At 44.1% G+C, this 20,688-nt stretch overlaps 2 protein-coding genes across 3 annotated transcripts; both read left to right on the top strand.

Annotated features, from left to right (window-relative positions):
* The first annotated feature begins 6,738 nt into the window (after positions 1-6,738).
* Positions 6,739-7,766, top strand: LOC127329645 (xyloglucan endotransglucosylase protein 7-like). Its single transcript, XM_051356129.1, has 3 exons — positions 6,739-7,014; positions 7,101-7,300; positions 7,391-7,766. The coding sequence occupies exons 1-3, from the start codon at positions 6,739-6,741 to the stop codon at positions 7,764-7,766; spliced, it is 852 nt and encodes a 283-aa protein (XP_051212089.1).
* A 5,481-nt stretch (positions 7,767-13,247) lies between these two features.
* Positions 13,248-20,688, top strand: LOC127336947 (uncharacterized). 2 transcript variants are annotated; one of them, XM_051363814.2, is made up of 3 exons: positions 13,465-16,100; positions 16,251-16,448; positions 20,373-20,688. In XM_051363814.2, the coding sequence occupies exons 1-3, from the start codon at positions 13,472-13,474 to the stop codon at positions 20,510-20,512; spliced, it is 2,967 nt and encodes a 988-aa protein (XP_051219774.2). In that variant the 5' UTR covers positions 13,465-13,471; the 3' UTR covers positions 20,513-20,688. The 2 variants fall into 2 exon arrangements, 1 of the variants encoding a protein (XP_051219774.2); XR_011752803.1 differs by lacking the exons at positions 13,465-16,100; positions 16,251-16,448 and adding an exon at positions 13,248-13,458 and having other exon boundaries at positions 20,373-20,505.

The following is a 20,688-nucleotide window of genomic DNA, read 5'->3' as shown; positions in this document are numbered from 1 at the left end:
GGTTTATCGAACCAGTAGGAGCCAAGAAGCACGTTGAAGGTTGATGGCGGCGGAGTGTACTGCGGCGCAACACCAGGGATTCTGGCGCCAACGTGGAACCTGCACAACACAACCAAATTACTTTGCCCCAACGTGACAGTGAGGTTGTCAATCTCACCGGCTTGCTGTAACAAAGGATTAGACGTATAGTGTGGTTGATGATGTTTGCAGAGAACAGTAGAACGAGTATTGCAGTAGATTGTATTCGATGTAAAGAATGGACCGGGGTCCATAGTTCACTAGTGGTGTCTCTCCCATAAGATAAATAGCATGTTGGGTGAACAAATTACAGTTGGGCAATTGACAAATAAAGATGGCATGACAATGCACATACATGTTATGATGAGTAGTGTGAGATTTAATTGGGCATTACGACAAAGTACATAGACCGCTATCCAGCATGCATCTATGCCTAAAAAGTCCACCTTCAGGTTATCATCCGAACCCCCTCCTGTATTAAGTTGCAAACAACAGACAATTGCATTAAGTATGGTGCGTAATGTAATCAACAAATAAATCCTTAGACATAGCATTGATGTTTTATCCCTAGTGGCAACAGCACATCCACAACCTTAGAACTTTCTGTCACTGTCCCAGATTTAATGGAGGCATGGACCCACTATCGAGCATAAATACTCCCTCTTGGAGTTACAAGTAAAAACTTGGTCAGAGCCTCTACTAGCAACGGAGAGCATGCAAGATCATAAACAACACATAGATGATAGATTGATAATCAACATAACATAGCATTCATTATTCATCGGATCCCAACAAACGCAACATGTAGCATTACAGATAGATGATCTTGATCATGTTAGGTAGCTCACAAGATCCAACAATGATAGCACAATTAGGAGAAGACGACCATCAAGCTACTGCTATGGACCCATAGTCCAGGGGTGAACTATTCACACATCACTCCGGAGGCGACCATGGCGGTGAAGAGTCCTCTGGGAGATGATTCCCCTCTCCGGCAGGGTGCCGGAGGCGATCTCCTGAATCCCCCGAGATGGGATTGGCGGCGGCGTCTCTGGAAGGTTTTTCGTATCGTGACTCTCGGTACTGGAACTATTATCGACGAAGGCTTAAGTAGGCGAAGAGGTAGGTTTAGGGGCGACGTGAGGGGCCCACACAGTAGGCCGGCGCGGCCAGGGCCTGGGCCGCGCCGCCCTAGTGTGGCGTCGCCTCGTCGCCCCACTTCGTATCTCCCCCGGTGTTCTGGAAGCTTCGTGGAAAAATAAGATCCTGGGTGTTGATTTCGTCCAATTCCGAGAATATTTCCTTACTAGGATTTCTGAAACCAAAAACAGCAGAAAACAGTAACTTGCTCTTCGGCATCTCGTTAATAGGTTAGTGCCGGAAAATGCATAAATATGACATAAAGTATGTATAAAACATGTAGGTATCATCAATAAAGTAGCATGGAACATAAGAAATTATCGATACGTTGGAGACGTATCAGCCATTACCACTAGTAGAGAAACCCCCCTTTAGTACCGGTTCTAGAGGGTCTTTAGTACCGGTTCAGTACTAAAGATTCAGTACAAAAGCCTCCCACCTTTGGTACCGGTTCCTTACGAATCGGTTCCTTACGAACCGGTATAAAAGGTGCCTCCACGTGGGCACGGAGGAGCCCGCGGGGCTGGAGACCTTTGGTACCGGTTCGTAACATGAACCGGTACTAAAGGCTATTTCATTAAAAAATTATCCATTTTTTTCTAATTATTTTTCACTCCCTCTTTTTTTTCATAATTTCTAGTATTTCTGTTAGTTTCTAACTACACTTAATCTCTAGTCAAATTACTTACTCGTGGTCAAACTTCCCGGTTGGTCACTCATCCTCACACTACTCCATCAGTAGCACGCTTAACTTCCAAGTTCCTTCCCGTCCCACTTCCAAGTGCTTCGCTCGCATGTTGTTGATAGTAGTGTCATATCAATCCTATTAACATGTTGGTCGATTTCACACTTCTTTATTATTTAAATTCCAAATAATTCATTTAATAAACAAAAGTAATGATGTAATAATAATGTTGAATAAATAAATAAATTTAAGTTTTTTAATTTTAATTATTTTTTAAAAAAATAATTTTTTTGCCAAACCTAAAACCTGAAAATTTGAAAATCTTATAATTTGCTAAAAGTAATTGTAATATTCTAGGATTCAAAAAATCTTATAATTATTAATTTTGATTTAAAAAATATAAAATTCTAAATTTTTGGAAAAAAATCTTCCTGCTTTTATATTTTCATTTGGAATTTTGAGAATCTAAAAATTGGCTAAGCGGGTTTACCCCTGTGAATTCGGATGTAACTTTTTCCCACGATGATTTTGATATATTATACGTTTTTCCCGACGTCGTATTCAAAAGTTAATGCGGCTTTACCATTTTTTCAAAAAAAAAATTGCAAAAAAAGTCAAAATTCGAATTTCTTAACTTCACCGAATAGTAGTTTGCATAACATACAAGAATCTGAAAACATTTTTTTAAAATTTTCTATCATTTGCATTTGTATTTTACAAAGCAAAAAAGGCGATCCACGGGGGGGGGGGGGGGGGTGGGGGTGGGGGGTGGAGACCTTTAGTACCGGTTCGTGTCACGAACCGATAGTAAAGGTTTTCCGGCTGATGCCAACTCTTTAACACCGGTTCGTGACACGAATTGGTACTAAAGTTTCCGCACAAACCGGTACTAAACGTTGCCGGCGACCTGGGCAGTGCAACTGGAACTAATGCACCCTTTAGTACCGGTTCGTAAGGAAACCGGTACCAAAGGCTTGGACGGAAACCCATTTTTCTACTAGTGTACCCATCCCCGCGCTTCGTGACCACAACACCCGAAGGTAATCAATCCCAAAGCAACCTCCACATGAAAGATCTTATTTTTAAAATTAAGGCAAAGGTGCTCTAAATAGGACCCTTGAGACCACACAGAGGGGATGTACAATTCATGGAGGGCAATCTTAATATGGCCCGACATGTAGACGTGTGGTAAATATCCCCGAGGGGGATAGGTAAAACAACACAATATTTGGAGCGTCCGATTGTGACTGTGGAAGTCTGGCCCGAAACACATTACAAGTTGTAGTTTTCTCTAGACCTAAGGTCCATCGGACCGGGATATCTCACATTCCATTATGGAGCGACCACCCGAAGAATCGGATTTGAGAAAATCGCAAAATTTCCCAAATCAACCCATAAGGGCTGCCTAACAATCCATTAGTCAAGCTAGAACATGGTACCCTATCCATTTCCTATGGAGTGGTTAATCCCTAGTCTAATCTCATGCTTTATGTCTTGGATGGATCTCCGAAGCCGAGACCCCTCCCGATGGTTTTACACGCCATGAGCGGGCGTCCCGGGAGGTATTTTGTTTTACAACTTGTAGTCACAAACACTTTTCACCATTAAGGATCTGCCAGACCTATCTTAGCATTAGGTCCACACACATGGGTTGTGATGCCAAGATACATATGCCCCCAAGATTATTGGGGCGCACAAATCAACACATTTTACGATGTTGACTTTCGTTGTCCATTGCACATATGCTGGGAGAAGCATGGAAGCTCGTTTAAGAAGTTGCAATGATCCCACTAAGAAAGGATACGGCCCCACGATGTACATGTGAAGGCTAGAAATTCATAAGTCGATGAGGATAGTCTTACTCCCTTTGGAGGTAAACCTCCCTCTACACGGATTGAACTTTGACTTAACCGTTCATAATATTTAGTCTAGATTTTTGATAATGATCCTATTATCTCGGAACGACATCCCCAGGTAACTAACATTGAAGAAAGATAACATGCAATGAATGTTATCTCTTGTCCTTTGTTGTTCCTCAGAGGAATACCACATGATCACAACCTCCCTCTTATCGAAGTTGATTTTGAGCCCTGACATGGATTCGAAGTATAGGAGGAACTTGAGATTAATAATTTCAAGTTCTATCCCATCCACCATGATCATGGTTGCATCCACATACTGGAGGTGGATAAGGTGCCATAACACACTAAAAATGGGGCAAGAATTCTTAGCCTTCTCTAAGATATCTGCAAGGGAATCAACTGCAGAGTTAAAGAGTAGGGAGAAATAGGATCCCCATCCCTCACTCCATAAGATGACCTAAAATAGGGACCTCCTTCCCCATTTATATTGATAGTAGTGTTTCCAGTCATTAATATTTGCATGATCCAACCAATTATCCTTTCATCAACACCTCTCCGTTGAAGGAGCAATCGAGGGAAAGCCCAATCAAAATGACCATATGCCTAGAAATCTAGCTTGAGGAACACACCTTGACCTCATGAATGATCTCATGAAGTGCAAAAATCCTATCATGGATAAACTGGCCTTTCCAAAAGGAAAATTGGCAGGGATGCATCAGGCACTCCTTAACCGGATCCATCCTTGTTGGGCACACCTTTGAAAATATTCTTTGGATTACATTGGTAGCCATAATTCAATTAAATTAGCGGATATATATATCCCCCCTCCCCCCCCCCCACACAAGCTTGGGAATTAAGGTAATAATGCCAAAATTCAAGCAAGACATAACCAATGTCCCAATTTAGAACTGCTCGAACATCGGCATAATCATCACCTAAATCTTCTCCTATAATATCTGACAGAAAATAACCATGAGAAAATCTAGGCCCAGGACAAATTTTCCATCATCTCCATAATTTACCTTCCAACCTCCTTTGGAAAAAAAGGGAGCTTGAGCTCCGCATTCTTGTCAACGGAGACTATAGCCCTCGGTGGCTAAAATTCTACGGCTAACGCCACCACTGAATGGGCTCCCGCCATGAAGAGATTCTTTTAGATGGAGTAAATAATGGATGGAGATATCTGTGGCATCCGCCAGGAGATGTCCATCCTCCCATAGGCAACTTCTGACGCCTACCATTTGCAATGGAATGGAAATATATAGTGTTTGTGTCTCCTTTCAGTAGCCAATTATGGCGATTCCATTGTCACCAAAAGATCTCCTCTCCCTTTTATATCTCCATAAGTGAGGTCTCAAGGGCGTACTACTGAATCCACTCCTCAACTTACATACCAACATAGTCTGATGCTAGGTCTAGTGTTTGAGTCTCGCCTAATATTATCCCCTTCTGTGATGAAGCTCTGCTCCAACATTGGCACCTAATTGATATATCTTCATTAATCATATAACTAATTCACATCCTTACTTCTATATACACATATGAGATACAAATCAATTCACAGGCTGCACATCCCCCAGCCCGCCGCTATTGTGATGTTTTGATACGCATCATATTTAGCATTTTTGTTAAGAGTGTCTTTTATACAATGTTACCAAAATATCAAAAGGTGATGAAAAGACTTGACTAATGGTTCAGGGCAATGAATTACGTGGGCAACCTAGAGAGTCTTGAGATTACGGTAGCAGTTCTATATATTGGAAGCTATCACAAATACAACCTCGTAACCAAGAAAAACTAAATTTTATTCTTTTTGTATCTTTATTATTTGCATAGCTAATAATTGAAACTATTTTGCAATCTATACGTACATGTGGTATATCAAATGTGCCGATGCCTCTCCCAGTTGCCGAGCCCCTTGTAATAGTGGGTAAATGTGGGCGATGCCTCGCCTAGTTGCCGACCCCCTTGTAGTCATGGTTCCAATAAACTGTGTTGAATGGGACATTTTAAATGTGTGTGATTGGCTAACATGTACTAGTGATTGTCTACAAGTAATAGTTAGATCTTCAAAGTAGGTTGACTTTTATTGGTCACATTTTATTTTTAAAAATCATCATTTATGTTTGTGTATGAGATAAGTCTATTTTGTACTACCTCCGTTCCCAAATACAAGACGTATAGATTTAGTCAATTGTCAGATCTTGCGAAGTTTGATCAAAAATATGAAGAAAAATATTGGATCTATTGATAAGGATTTTGTATTCTAAATGTTCATATTTTGTCTGTAACTTTGGCCAAACATAGGAAATAATAACTTTTGGCTAAATTTATATGCCTTATATTTTGGAACGAGGTAGTATTATGTTTTTTCTGATTAAAAATATTTATGTGATATCAGAGTATCAAATGGCCATCTATAGAAACATGGCCCCACAAATAGAGGCACTGATTGGAGTATATACTACAATAATAATTACGCAGCATTAATTTTTTTTAAAGATTGGTTTCAAAGGTGGAACCAAAGAAGGGAAAAGAGCAACCATGCATAAAATTTGTCGGTTAATTACTCTCTAAAAACATGTGTTGTTATAGTACTGCTGACAAACATTTAAATATGGTAATTAGGAAGATAATTTGCTAAATGAGGTAGTAAGTGACAAAAAAAATGTCAATCTGCGAGGTCAAAATTGGGATCAACTCTTAAGTTTGATTCTTAATATGGAACGGAAGACTGCATAACAAGACTCTCCATTCATTCATCGTCATCCTTTGTTGCAATATTCTTTGGGATGAGTACTAAAAATGAGCGAGTAATCAATATCAACAAATATGATTGGCGGTTAATCACTCCTACTTCCTAGCTAACAATTAAGCACTACTATCTCTCCTGAGGAGGAATCAGAGGATGTCATCCTGCTCCTTCCATTGGCCTATAAAACCCACAAGTTGCACCCGTTGGCCTCACACAAAAACAGCATAACCATCAGCAAGTAGCATAGCCGGCAGAACAGTGCTGCCAATCGACGATCGATGGCGTCCAATGGAAAGAGAACATTGATGGTGATTCTGTGCTCTGTGCTGCTGGCTGCCGGCGTGGCCCGCGGCGGCAATTTCTACCAGGACGTGGACATCACGTTTGGCGATTGGCGCGCGAAGATCCTCGGCGGCGGCGACCTCATGACGCTGACCATGGACAAGGCCTCCGGCTCCGGGTTCCAGTCCAAGAACCAGTACCTGTTCGGCCGCTGGGACATGAAGATGAAGCTCATCCCCGGCAACTCCGCCGGCACCGTCGCCAGTTTCTACGTAAGGACGACCGAGCATGGACTTAACGCTTTCGTCGAACTTGGGGCATGCATGTACTGACTCTCGTGCTTACTATGTATGTGCAGCTTTCGTCGCCGCCTCAGGGGCTGCACCACGACGAGATCGACTTCGAATTCCTGGGGAACCTGGACGGCAAGCCCTACACCGTGCAGACCAACATCTTCAGCCAGGGTGTGGGCGGCCGGGAGCAGCAGTTCCGCATGTGGTTCGATCCAACCAAGGACTTCCACACATACACCATCGTCTGGAACCCCATCAACATCCTGTACGTACGCCGGCAACGGTCCCTTCGATCACGTTCTCGAAGATTATTATTGTGAAATCTCATATGTACTGTACCTCTGCATGCACGCAGGTTCTACGTTGACGGGACGCCGATTCGGGAGTACCGGAACCGGCAGGCGGACACGGGGGTGCCGTTCCTGACGCAGCAGCCGATGCGAGTGTACGCGAGCCTGTGGAACGGGGAGGCATGGGCCACCGGCGGCGGGAGCATAAAGACGAACTGGACATGTGCGCCGTTCGTGGCGTCGTACAAGGGGTACACGGCTACCGGGTGTGTGTCGTCGCAGGACCCGGCGGCCTGTGCTAGTTCCACTGGCGCGTGGATGCACCAGCAGCTGGACACCGCGGAGCAGGCCCGCCTCCGGCAGGTGCAGAAGAATTACATGATCGCCAACTACTGCACCGATCCCTGGAGGAAGTACCCGAGGCCCGACTGCAAGTACTAGCTTAGGGGTTTTGGCACAATTTTGCCATGTATGCAAAACTTTAGCGCGATTTTGAAGTATGTAGCTTGACTTAAAGATGAGCATATGATTAGAGGTTTATATAAAGCCTTATAATTGTAACTTGTTCAAGAAAATTTAATTTAATGTATCCTATGAGTAGATTCTTTTATATAAAGATTTGTACTTCTGAGTGTAGAAGTTTAGGTTAAAGTGTCATACCCCTTTCGGGGCACACCTTGCGTGTTAATATAGGGAGTTTAACCTAACAACTCCAAAAGGGATATACATGATTTGTTACAAGGAACCATCTAGAACATAATCTAGATAACCACTCAAGCCTTATAATTCGGCCGGTGGGATTACAACTCACGCATGCCTAACTACTTAACACGCCCCCTCAATCACAACCTATCTAGGTTGAGATTGTTACGAAAGGCTTCGAGTTGGCGAACCGTCAAAGGTTTTGTAAATCCATCTGCAACTTGATCTCCTGTTGGAATAAATTTTATATCTAACAATCTTCGAGCCACTCTTTCTCGAACAAAATGGTAATCAACTTCTATATGCTTAGTTCTTGCATGAAAAACTGGATTAGCTGAAAGGTAAGTTGCACCCATGTTATCACACCATAATCTTGCAGCCAAAGGGTGAGGAATTCTCAACTCAGTGAGTAATGTTTGCACCCACATAACTTCTGCTGTAGCATTAGCAAGAGATTTGTATTCAGCCTCTGTGCTAGATCTAGAAACCGTGGCTTATTTTCTTGCACTCCAGGATATAAGATTAGGACCAAGAAAAACAGCAAAGCCACCTGTAGACCTTCTATCATCCGGGCAGCCTGCCCAGTCTGCGTCAGAGAATGCACTTACAAGCATAGAGGGTGATTTATTAATCCTCAAACCAAAATTAGATGTATCCTTATAAGATATCTCAAAATTCTCTTAACAGCAGTCCAATGAGAAGTAGTTGGTGCATGTAGAAATTGACAAACCTTGTTGACAGAGAAGGAAATATCTGGCCTTGTGAGAGTCAAATACTGTAGAGCACCAACTATACTTCTATATCTCGTGGCATCCTCTAAGCCAAGGGAATTTCCTTCATATGCCGATAATTTTTCACTAGTTGACATGGGTGTACTTGTAGGTTTGCATGTTAGCATCCCTACTCTTTTTAGAATATCTGTAGTATACCTTTCTTGTGTCAAGAGTAGACCATTATATGTCTTCTTCACCTCAATACCAAGAAAGTAATGAGCATCACCAAGATCCTTTAAAGCAAACTCCTTCTGAAGATCTCGAAGAAGAGCTGAGGTTGCTTCATGACAAGAACTAGCCACAATTATATCATCAACATAAATGAGCACAAAAATAGAAATATTTCTCTTGGAATAAAAGAATAGTGAGGTATCAGCTTTGGAAGCCCGAAAACCAAGTGCTTGAAGCTTCGTGCTCAGCCTTGAGAACCATGCTCTTGGGGCTTGTTTCAACCCATACAAGGCCTTATCAAGTTTGCAGATGTACTAAGTTTTTCCTTTGACTTCATACCCAGGCGGTTGTCTCATATAGACATTTTCCTCCAGAACACCATGGAGAAACGCATTCTTCACATCCAGATGTCGAAGATTCCACCCCCTGGAGACAACAATAGACAATACAAGATGAATAGTAGCTAACTTAACTACAGGACTAAATGTGTCCTCGTAGTCAATACCATATCTCTGCTTGAACCCCTTAGCAACTAAGCGTGCTTTATATCTATCTATACTACCATCAGCTTTGTGTTTAATTTTATAAACCCACTTGCAATCTATTATATTTTTGCCAGCATGGTTTGGTGGAACTAGGTGCCAAGTTTTATTCACCATGAGTGCCTCATATTCCTCATCCATTGCTCGTTTCCAATTTTCATTTTTTAAAGCATCATCTAAATTACTAGGTTCTCCTGAGGTAGCGAGATTTGCATACCTGACCATATTCTTGTACTGCCTTGGCTGTATTTTCCCGGTTTGCAATCGAGTAGTCACACGTGGCACAACCGATGCAGTATTCTGAACCGGCACAGAAGATCCAGCCGCACCTGGGGTGGATCCCGGAGCAGATCGTGTCGGAGCAGCAGGATCTGCAGAGGTCTGCGCCGAATCTGCCTCGGAATCGGTGGTCTCCACACGGGATCCAGACGTGCTGGTGTGGGTGGACGCAGCAGTAGCGGGCGATGCAGAAGATCCAGCATCGCGTGTGTGTGCAGGCGCACGACCTAGCGTGGCGCGCGGCTGACGAGAGGAGCTGGGCGACGCGGTTTCGCCTGCAGCGGGTCCCGCACGACCCTGGGCTTCCGCGCCATGACGGTGGAGCATGCGATGACGCTCCGAGGGAATTTCCGCTCCATTTTCTTCTCTGGTTTCTGCTTCATGTTCTTCTCTGTTTTCTTCTTTGTTTTCTTCTGCATTGTTGTGCACAGTCTCAAGATTATTGTTAGCTGCAACAGTAGTATGAATATCATCCTCAATTGGAGCAATTCTAGATTCGCCCCCATGATCAAATTGAGATGGATTTAGGAGATGGGACGGTAGGAGGAGGATTTCTGAACGGAGACGCTATCCTGCATTGGCATGTAGTTTGGCAAAAGGAAATATGGTCTCATCGAAGATGACGTCCCGAGAAATATAGACTCGACCAGAATTAATATCAAGGCACCTAAAACCTTTGTGAAGATTGCTATATCCTAGAAATACACATTGGGTAGATCTGTATTCTAGTTTTCTAGCATTGAAGGGTCGAAGGTTGGGATAACAAGCACACCCAAAAACGCGCATGGACTGATAATCGGGTTTAATTTTTTCAAGAACTTCTAGAGGAGTAGAAAACTCAAGGAGTTTGGTAGGGAGGCGATTGATAAGATATACCGCAGCGATGAAAGCTTCATCCCAGTATTTTAATGGCATGGATGCTTGAGCAAGGAGTGAGAGGCCAACTTCAACAATATGTCTGTGTTTTCTCTCAGCAGCGCCATTCTGTTGATGGGCATGAGGACAAGAAACATGATGAGTGATGCCAATTTGTTTAAAAAAGGAATTTAATCGCTCATATTCTCCTCCCCAATCAGATTGGAGAGTGATGATTTTTCTATCAAAGCGTCGTTCAACAAGAGCTTGAAATTGATGAAATATACTGAATACTTCAGAGCGATGTTTAATCAAATAGATCCATGTAAACTTGCTGAAATCATCAATGAAGCTAACATAATAGTTCTTACGACCAAAAGAATCAGGGGCAGGCCCCCATACATCGGAGTAAATCAACTCTAGAGGATGGTGTGAGACACTAGTGGATCTCGAATAGGGCAATTGGTGACTCTTTGCCTTTTGACAAGCTTCACATACCGACTCACTATTCTTACTAGAACAAGGAAGTTTATTGTGACTAATAACCCTCTGAACTATGGGAGAGGCCGGATGGCCTAACCGACTATGACATCTATGATGGGATGGCTTGGAGACTCCATAAGCTTGCTTGGATGGTGGTGAAAAAGATGATGACTCGGGGACAGGGTAGAGACCATCTCGGCATGGCCCATCAAGCAGCACCTTCCTCGTGACCTGATCCTTAATGCAAAAGAATTCAGGATGAATTTCAACAAAAGTGTTGTTATCTCTGGTGAGTCGATGTGCAGAAGCAAGATTTTTTGTAGCATCAGGAACATGTAGAACATTTTTTAGATGGATATTTTGATCATGAGCGGGAATAATAGAATTACCAATGTGAGCAATATTCATACCTGCACCATTAGCAGCGTGCACCTGATCAGCGTCATGATAACGTTCATGGGCATGCATCCTTTCTAGCTCACTTGTGATGTGATCAGTGGCGCCGGTATCGATGTTCCAGCCACCGCCGCCGTTGTTGTTGTAGTTGATGTTGGCGGTTGTCCGCTCGCGAGGAACAAAGTCCTGATCGAAGCGGTACCAGCAGTTCATGGTGGTGTGGCCCGCCACATTACAGAGCTGGCACGGTGTGCGATCACCACCACCATGGTTGCCACCATTGTTGTTGTAGTTGCCGCGGCCACGACCATTGTTTTTGTAGTTGCCGCGGCCACGACCGTAGTTACCACCGTTGTGGTAGCCGCCGTTGTTGCCTCCATTGTGGTAGCTTCCTTGGCCACCATCACGGCCACCGAAGCGGCCACGGCCTTGATCACCTCGGCCTCCACCACGACCACCGAAGCGGCCACGGCCACCGCGAGTAGCGGCATTGACAGAAGATTGGGAGACGCCACGAAGCATCTGCTGACGAATTTCATAAGACAGAAGCTGCGAATAAAGTTCGCTCACCGTGATTGGCTCAGTTCTGGCGAGGATGGCTGCGACTAGCCCGGTGTAGGAGTCGTCCTTGAGGCCTGCGAGGATGTAGGAGACCATGTCTTCATCTTCAAGAGTCTTCCCGGCGGAGATCATCTCGTTCTCCAGAGACTTCATCATGGTGACGTATTCACCCATAGATTTGTTGCCCTTTTCAGCGCTAGCAAGAGCAATACGGGTGTTGGTGGTGTGTGCACGTGATCTGGCCGCGTACATGTCTTGCAGGATCTCCCAGAGCTCGGCCGCCGTCTTCACTCCTGCGGCGTAGGGGAGAACCTCTCGTGAGAGAGATCCCACGAGAAAGCTAAGGACCTTCTGGTCCGACGCCACCCAGTCTTCATAAGCTGGGTTCAGCTCGGTGACGGTTTCGTCGCCCTTTTTTACTTCAATTTCTTCCTTGGGTGCCTCGATGGAGCCATCTAGGTATCCCATGAGACGGGCACCCCTGACCGCCGGCAGAACTTGAGTTTGCCAGAGGATGAAGTTGCCTTTGCCCAGCCGCTCCGTCACGCCTGTGCCGAAGGTGGAGCCTCCCGAAGTGATCTGTGAAGAGGAGGACATGTTGGTCGGCGGTGGCGTCGTGAGATTGGATCTCGGCGAGGGGAGGCTTTGTCGCTAGATGTGTTTTAGGAGGATTAGCTCTGATACCATGTAGAAGTTTAGGTTAAAGTGTCATACCCCTTTCGGGGCACACCTTGCGTGTTAATATAGGGAGTTTAACCTAACAACTCCAAAAGGGATATACATGATTTGTTACAAGGAACCATCTAGAACATAATCTAGATAACCACTCAAGCCTTATAATTCGGCCGGTGGGATTACAACTCACGCATGCCTAACTACTTAACACTGAGTTGTTGAAGAAATTATTGTTTCTAATTAAGTAGATCAATAAGCACATCAGCAGATACTTTGTGTTTGCAAAAGACGAGATATGTGTGCAACTTTAGGTTTTCAAGTGGGAGATTGATAGAGTCAGACGTCTATATATAACCTTATGTCCAGTTCTTCAATTACTTGCAGATTCTAAGATGTCCAAAGCCTATGATAGGGTCGACTGGGGTTTTCTCAGGAAAGCGATGGAAAGAATCATTATGAAATTATAAGCGACATGGATTAGAGGAAAAAACGTTCTATGAGGGGCGACGTTCTGGGCGACGCCCTGGGCGACGGCCTGGGCGCGGCTATGGATGGGGCTGCTTCTCCGTTCGTTGGCGGGAGGTTCTGGTGTCTGTCCGAGGAAGACGAAGCGGAGGGTCTGGAGGAGCCTCTTCCCCAGTCGCCGGCGGCTTATCGAGAGTCATCACCTGAGATCTCTTCGGCTCCGTCAGCCAGGTATGTGAAGAGGATGTATCATCGGGCGCAGCAGCGTCGTGCAGCGCTGTTGTTGTCGGTTTTGCCCTGCAGATCGGGGGCTTCCTCGCCGGATTTTAGTCCGCAGTTGCGTGGATCTTCTCCGTCTGAGAAATCTTTGAAACTACCTGTCCTAGAGCCGACAGTGTTCTCTCTGCAAGAGTTTGATGCTACAGAATGGGTTAAGGTTTTTAGGAGGGAGAGATGTCGGCGGTTCCGACGACCTCCTCATCCTTTCCACGGCCTAGAGCGCCGTCGACCTTCTCAGCGTGTTCGCCGGAGTTCTCCGATGGCCGTTAATTCAGGATCAGGGGTGTTTGAATTCAGTAGGCCACCGATTTTTCAGAGGAATACAGGGACAGTGCATTGCGTTGGGCCCCTCTGGTCCAATGGGCAAAGGCCCAGCATATCACCCAAGGGTTTTAGGAGGGTCTCGATCGCTCGAGGGTTGCCAGCGCCAACCATTCGTCAATCTCGCCCATCTCCCTCTACCCATCGTCCTGTGGAGGCTAGGGTTCTGTCTCCAATGGTGGGGAACGCACCGGTTCCTCCTCGGGCATCCAATCCTCCGGCCCCTACTATGCGCCAGCCCGTGCTACCCAGGACTACCCCTGGCCGCGAGACCGGCGGGGTTGTGGTGGCGGCTGGTGGTGCAGCTGGTGTTGTTGCTGGGGGGGCGGCTGTCTCCAATGTGGCTGTTCCGGCCAGTGGTGCCGCACCGGCCGGGAGTGGTCCGGTGGTGCAGCCACCTCGCTTCGATCATGGATCTAGCTCGGGTGCAGCTTCTGGTTTTGGTGATAGGAGGTATGATGGCTTCGATGATCAAGACTTTGGTAGATTCCAGGAAGGATATTTTGAAGGTAACAATGGGTATGGTAATAACTATGGTTCTCAGAATCGGGGTAACTTCAGATCCCGCCCTTACAATAACAATAGGCAACAGTGGAACAGAAGTTTCAATAATAATTTTCGGGGGTCTGGCCGTTTTTACAATAACAACAACCGTTATCAGCGTCGGCCTAATTCTAATGATGGTTCTCAGGGAAATGGTACTAGTCAGGGAACGGAGAGTTTAGTTAGAGAGGTTTCAGCTTCAGCTTCAGGTGGATCGGCCACTGTGGTGAGTTCACAACATGTGGACAATGGCTCACTTGATAATTCAGTAGCGGCTTTATCTTCTCGTGCTCAGAAAAAGATTGATAAGGTTCTGTGTCTAAAGTGTGGTGAGTTTGGACATTTTGCTGATGCTTGTACTGCGGTTCTTTGCATATACTGTGAAAAGATTTCACACGCGGCTAAGGACTGTCCTTTGTTATCTATGCCTAAACCTGTTGCCATTACCTATGGTGTGTCACGGAATGAGCTTATGTTTCATGAGGTTCCTGCTTCTTCTGAGGTTACATTTAAACATGACAGTGGTAAGGTTGGCAGTATCTCCGTCACAGGAGGGAGTTTATCTGCTGCGGAGATTATTAATGAATTACAGTGGATCATACCGGGGAATCATCAATGGGATCTCACTCCTACCGAAGATGGTGCTTTTAAAACAATTTTCCCTTCAAAGGCTGACTTAGCAAGGATGACTAAGATTATCAAAGTGCCGGTCCCAGGGACTTCTATGTTCCTAAATTTTGAAGAATGGTCTGCGGCTGAGTTAGACAGGTTTTATGTCACTCCTGTTTGGGTCAGAGTACATGGTGTCTGTTACAAAGAGAGGTGTGACTACCTCTCTCTTTTCGGTGTTGGATCTCTTATTGGGAAGACTAAGGAGGTGGATATGCTGTTTACTAGGGCTCACACCACAGTGAGAATGCTTGTGGAGGTCACTCGAGTTGAACATATTCCAACTACTACGGTGGATCACATGTATGATGGGCAGGGGTATGGGCTCATTTTTAAGCTTGAATCAGACCTTACAAAGATTAAGGAGGATGTTCTTATGAGTGATGCACCTTCTAGTGATGATGCTACCAACGATGAGGTAAAGGGAAAGGAGACACCAAAGGGTAAAGATCAGCCTTCTAGTGGTGGGGCTAATTCCACATCTTTACCAAATCAAGATCCACCGGTTCATAACAGCCAACAGCATACTTCAGCTAAGGGATGCTCTCTGCCGGTGTTCAAAGTTGGTCAGATTGATTGTGACTGGGCTGATATTGGTGATGTCAAATCCTGGTCAGCAAGCAAGGTGTCTAGTTTGGTTCCGCGTAAATTATGGTCTGACTGTGATGAGGAGGACGAGGATGGGCTGCCGTCGCCGCTGCCCCCTTTGAATGTTAATTCTGTAATCGCCATGAAGAGGGAAACACATGTCACTAATGCAGCGGTAAAATTGATAATGATGCCCACTGTGTCTGTTTGTTCGGCGGAAACTACACTGGGCCTCTCTGCCGAGGAAACAACAGAGATGCTGCAGCCTATTGCCATGGAAGCCAGGGAGACATCAAGCATGGGATTTAGTTCGGATGCGGTACATAGGTCGAATGGGAAACCAGAGGATTTTTCTCCTGCGGCAGTTTCTGCTTTTTCACATGGCCCCGAAGATAATCCCCATGTGACATATGATACGACATCTCCTGAAATTGCTAGTAGTACTCCCAAGGTTGTTTCATCTGGTTACAAAGGTACTAATTCAGAGTCTTGTAAGGAGCAAGTGACTCCTAATACTGCATGCGTTTATACATCTTCTTTCTGTTCTAAAATCGCATGTGATATTGTTACTCCATCTGCTCTTTCGGATACTCATGTTTCTTCACATGTTTCTGTTGCTCAAGCTAATACTGGAATTGGCACTGGAGTTTTCCTCGGGGGACGGTGTTCGGTTGACAAGGTGGTGGCTTTTGGTGGTGTTGCTCCACCGGTGATGGGATCTAGGTCAAGCAAACGAATTATGCATCAAAGTGATGCTGACGCTACACAGATGGAGAGGGCTCAAAATTTGGCAAAGGCCAAGGACGGCCCAGCATTTTTAGGTACTTCATCTCCCTCCAAATATTCTTTAAGTTCCATCCCAGATGAGATTTTTAAGCAAAGAGTAAATAAGTTGGGGGTTTCATTGGGGTCTTCTCCTTCTCAAATATCTAGTACTATTAAAAAAATCAAAGAAGTTGATAACAATAGAACCCTCATAATGATAAAAAAGAATTTAGCGGAGGTTAGTAAAGATGATGAATCCTTACAATCTGAGGCTTTAGAACAAGCTTCTGCTTTTGCAATGGCTTTGGCCGATAATACACAGTTGCTCACAGAGGAGAAAGAACCTGTACGGGAAGGGAAACCTTTAAGAGTTTATACGAGAAGAGAAAAAGTGGTGCCTAAGATAGTGCGTCGAAGTGTACGATTGAGTAAGAAATCGAAACCATCTGTTTAAATTTTCAGTATCAATGAAAGGTATTTTTTGGAATAGTGATGGATTCAAAGATCCAGCAAAACATAGGTTTGTGCGGGAAGCCATCTTTGAACACAAACTAGACTTTTTTGTGATTATAGAGACGGGGAGAGATAATTTCTCGACCCCTTTTCTGAATAATATTTCTGGGGGACAAGACTTTCAGTGGTATTGTCTTCCCCCGATTGGGCGCTCTGGAGGTATTCTTGTTGGGGTTAATGCAAGCTCTTTAGAGGTACAGCAAGTTATGGCGGGTGATAGGTGCGTCAAATTTTATGTTAAGTCTAAAGTTGATCACTTTCGTTGGGCTCTTGTAGCGGTATATGGGGCGGCTCAAGATGAGCATAAACCTGAATTCCTAGCCGAGCTTGTCCGTATTTGTGAGAATGAGGCTTTGCCGATTCTGGTAGGGGGGGACTTTAATATTATTCGTCGAAAAGAAGAGAAAAACAATGACAACTTTAATGCGAGGTGGCCCTTTTTGTTCAATGCCATCATTGAAAGTCTAGACTTGCGAGAGATAGTCCTTTCGGGTCGACAGTTTACTTGGGCTAATCGTCGTGATACTCCAACTTATGAGAAGTTAGATAGAGTTCTTGCTTCTGTTTCTTGGGAGCAGAAGTTTCCTTTGGTCTCGGTGAGAGCCCTCACTAGATCAGGATCAGATCATACTCCTTTGCTTTTGGACTCGGGGGACCAAGCTTTTAAAGGGAATAAGTTCCATTTTTCGTTTGAGTTGGCTTGGCTGAAACATGACGGGTTCGCGGAGATGGTTGTTCATGAGTGGACATCCATATCATCTGGTTCCAATCCGATGGAGAAATGGCAGAACAAGATTAGACATCTTAGACAGTTTTTGCGGGGCTGGGCAAAAAACCTTTGTGGTTCTTATAAAGCCGAGAAAGAACACTTACTTAGCATCATTGACAATCTGGATTGTAAAGCTGAATCTTCTCCTCTAGACGACGAGGAGTGTCGGTCTTTGCGCAATGCTCAGGATGCTATTGCCAAGTTACGTCGTGATGAGGAGTCAAAGTGGGCACAACGAGCCAAAGTTAAACATATACAGGAAGGGGGGGACAATACTAGATATTTTCACCTTATAGCTAATGGGAAACATAGGAGGAAAAAGATTTTCCAACTTGAGCAAGACGAAGGGACGATTATTGGGCAGGAAAACATTAAGAACTATATTTCTGAATATTATAAGATGTTATTCGGACCCCCTATGGTGAGCACTTGTAGTATGGAGGAAACGAGAAATCAGGATATACCGCAAATTTCGGCAGAAGAGAATAGTATCTTGACTGCCCCATTCTCTGAAAATGAAGTCCATGAGGCTATCTTTCAAATGGAAAAGAATAAAGCCCCGGGACCTGATGGATTTCCAGCTGAATTCTATCAACACTTCTGGGAACTAATTAAAGTGGACCTCATGGAGATGTTTGTCTCCTTTCAAAATGGTGACCTACCTCTATTCCATTTAAACTTTGGAACGATTATTCTACTTCCTAAAAAAGAAAATGCAGTCCAAATCCAGCAATATCGTCCTATTTGCCTCCTTAATGTTAGCTTTAAGGTTTTTACAAAAGTTGGCACTAATAGGGTGACGGGTATTGCAGAGAGCGTAGTACAACCAACACAAACTGCTTTTATGCCAGGAAGACATATCTTAGAGGGTGTGCTAATACTACATGAGACCATTCATGAACTTAATAGGAAGAAAATGGATGGGGTTTTATTTAAAATTGATTTTGAAAAGGCATACGACAAGGTTAATTGGGAGTTTTTGCAGCAGACAATGCGAATGAAGGGTTTCGACCCAACATGGTGCCAATGGGTGCAAAGATATGTTGAGAAAGGCAGTGTAGGTATTAGGGTGAATGATGACATAGGTCACTATTTTCAGACTAAGAAGGGACTTCGTCAGGGTGATCCGCTATCTCCTATCTTGTTTAATATAGTCGCCGATATGCTCGCCATTATGATTCAGAGAGCAAAAGAGGATGATCAAGTTAGTGGACTTATCCCTCATTTAGTCGAGGGTGGCCTCTCAATTTTGCAGTATGCGGATGACACTATACTTTTCATGGAACACGATTTAGACAAAGCACTGAATATGAAATTGGTTCTATGCATTTTTGAACAATTGTCCGGCCTGAAAATTAATTTTCACAAGAGCGAGCTATTTTGTTTTGGACGGGCAAAGGACCTCCAGACAGAATATAAAACTTTGTTTGGATGTGATATTGGCTCTCTGCCATTTCGATATTTGGGAATTCCCATCCATTTTAGAAAGCTAACAAATGGCGAATGGAAACCGGTGGAGGATCGGTTTGAGAAAAAATTTAGTTGTTGGGCGGGTAAGATGCTTTCCTATGGGGATCGTTTAACTCTTATTAACTCTGTCCTCACGAGTTTGCCAATGTTTATGCTATCCTTTTTTGAGGTTCCGATTGGGGTTAGAAAAAGATTAGATTTTTTCCGGTCCCGGTTCTTTTGGCAAGGTGATGGACACAAGAGGAAGTACAGATTGACAAAATGGGATATGATATGCAGACCCAAGAGTCAGGGAGGGCTAGGTGTAGAGGTGCTTGAGTTAAAAAATAAGAGTTTGATTAGCAAGTGGTTATTCAAACTTATTAATGAAAGGGGTGTTTGGCAAGAACTTCTGCAAAATAAATACCTTAAGGATCAAACACTATCTCAAGTTTCTGTGAGACCAACAGATTCCCCTTTCTGGAAAGGGTTGATGAAGGTAAAGGATGATTTCTTCATGAGAGGGACGATGGAGGTGGGAAATGGGCATAACACTAGGTTCTGGGAAGATGTCTGGATTGGGGATAGACCCCTTTGTGACCAATACCCCTCGTTGTATCGTATAGTAAATAGGTCGAATGTTTCAGTAGCTCAGGTGATGGGTGTGATCCCTTTAAACATAGGTTTTAGGCGAGCACTTGTTGGCTATAGGTGGGATAGATGGGTACATCTTGTCACTCGTCTTATGGAAGTCCATCTCACGGATAGTAATGACATTTTTAAATGGAATCTCACAGCGTCGGGTCTGTTCTCAGTTAAGTCCATGTATCTTGATTTGCTCGATGCTCCAGTAGGTAATTTTAAAAAATATATTTGGAAGATTAAGGTTCCACTTAAAATCAGGATTTTTTTGTGGTTCCTTCAAAAGAAGGTTATTTTGACAAAAGATAATTTAAAAAAGCGTAATTGGCAGGGATGCGCTAAATGTTGTTTCTGTGATCAAGATGAGACAATAAAACATCTTTTTTTCGATTGCCCTTTTGCAAAAGTGCTTTGGCGCATTATGTATTTGACTTTTAAGATCCCATCCCCTAAGAATGTCTCAACTTTGTTTGGAAACTGGTTATCTGGGGTGTCTAAAAAGGAAAAAGGTCTTATTAGAGTTGGAGTGAGCGCTTTGTTTTGGGCAATCTGGAACGTCCGGAATGATTTTGTCTTTAACAAAAAAAGCTTCCCATCTTTTCTGCAGGTTATTCCCTTGGTTACCCATTGGATCCATATGTGGTCCTATCTCCAGCCGGAGGATGTGCGCCAAGACATGGATATTGGGTGCAACCGGTTGGCGACGGTAGCTCGGGATTTCTACAGCCGGTGCGGCTGGCGTATTGACAGGCGGCTCACATGAAGATCTTGTGGCGGCTTGTTTTTCTTTCTTTTTTCAGATGGCTGGTTCATGTTGAGACTCTTAGCGATCCATGATTTGTAATAAGTTTGTATTTCGGATTCGTTGAATAAGTTAATAAGATTAATAAAGGGCCGCATGCATCGATTGATGCAGAGGCTGG

The sequence above is a fragment of the Lolium perenne genome, chromosome 2 (genome assembly GCF_019359855.2).
Source record: "Lolium perenne isolate Kyuss_39 chromosome 2, Kyuss_2.0, whole genome shotgun sequence".
NCBI classification, from domain to species: domain Eukaryota; kingdom Viridiplantae; phylum Streptophyta; class Magnoliopsida; order Poales; family Poaceae; genus Lolium; species Lolium perenne.
Note: the sequence above shows the minus strand (reverse complement) of the source record. Positions and strands in the feature narration are given on the sequence as shown.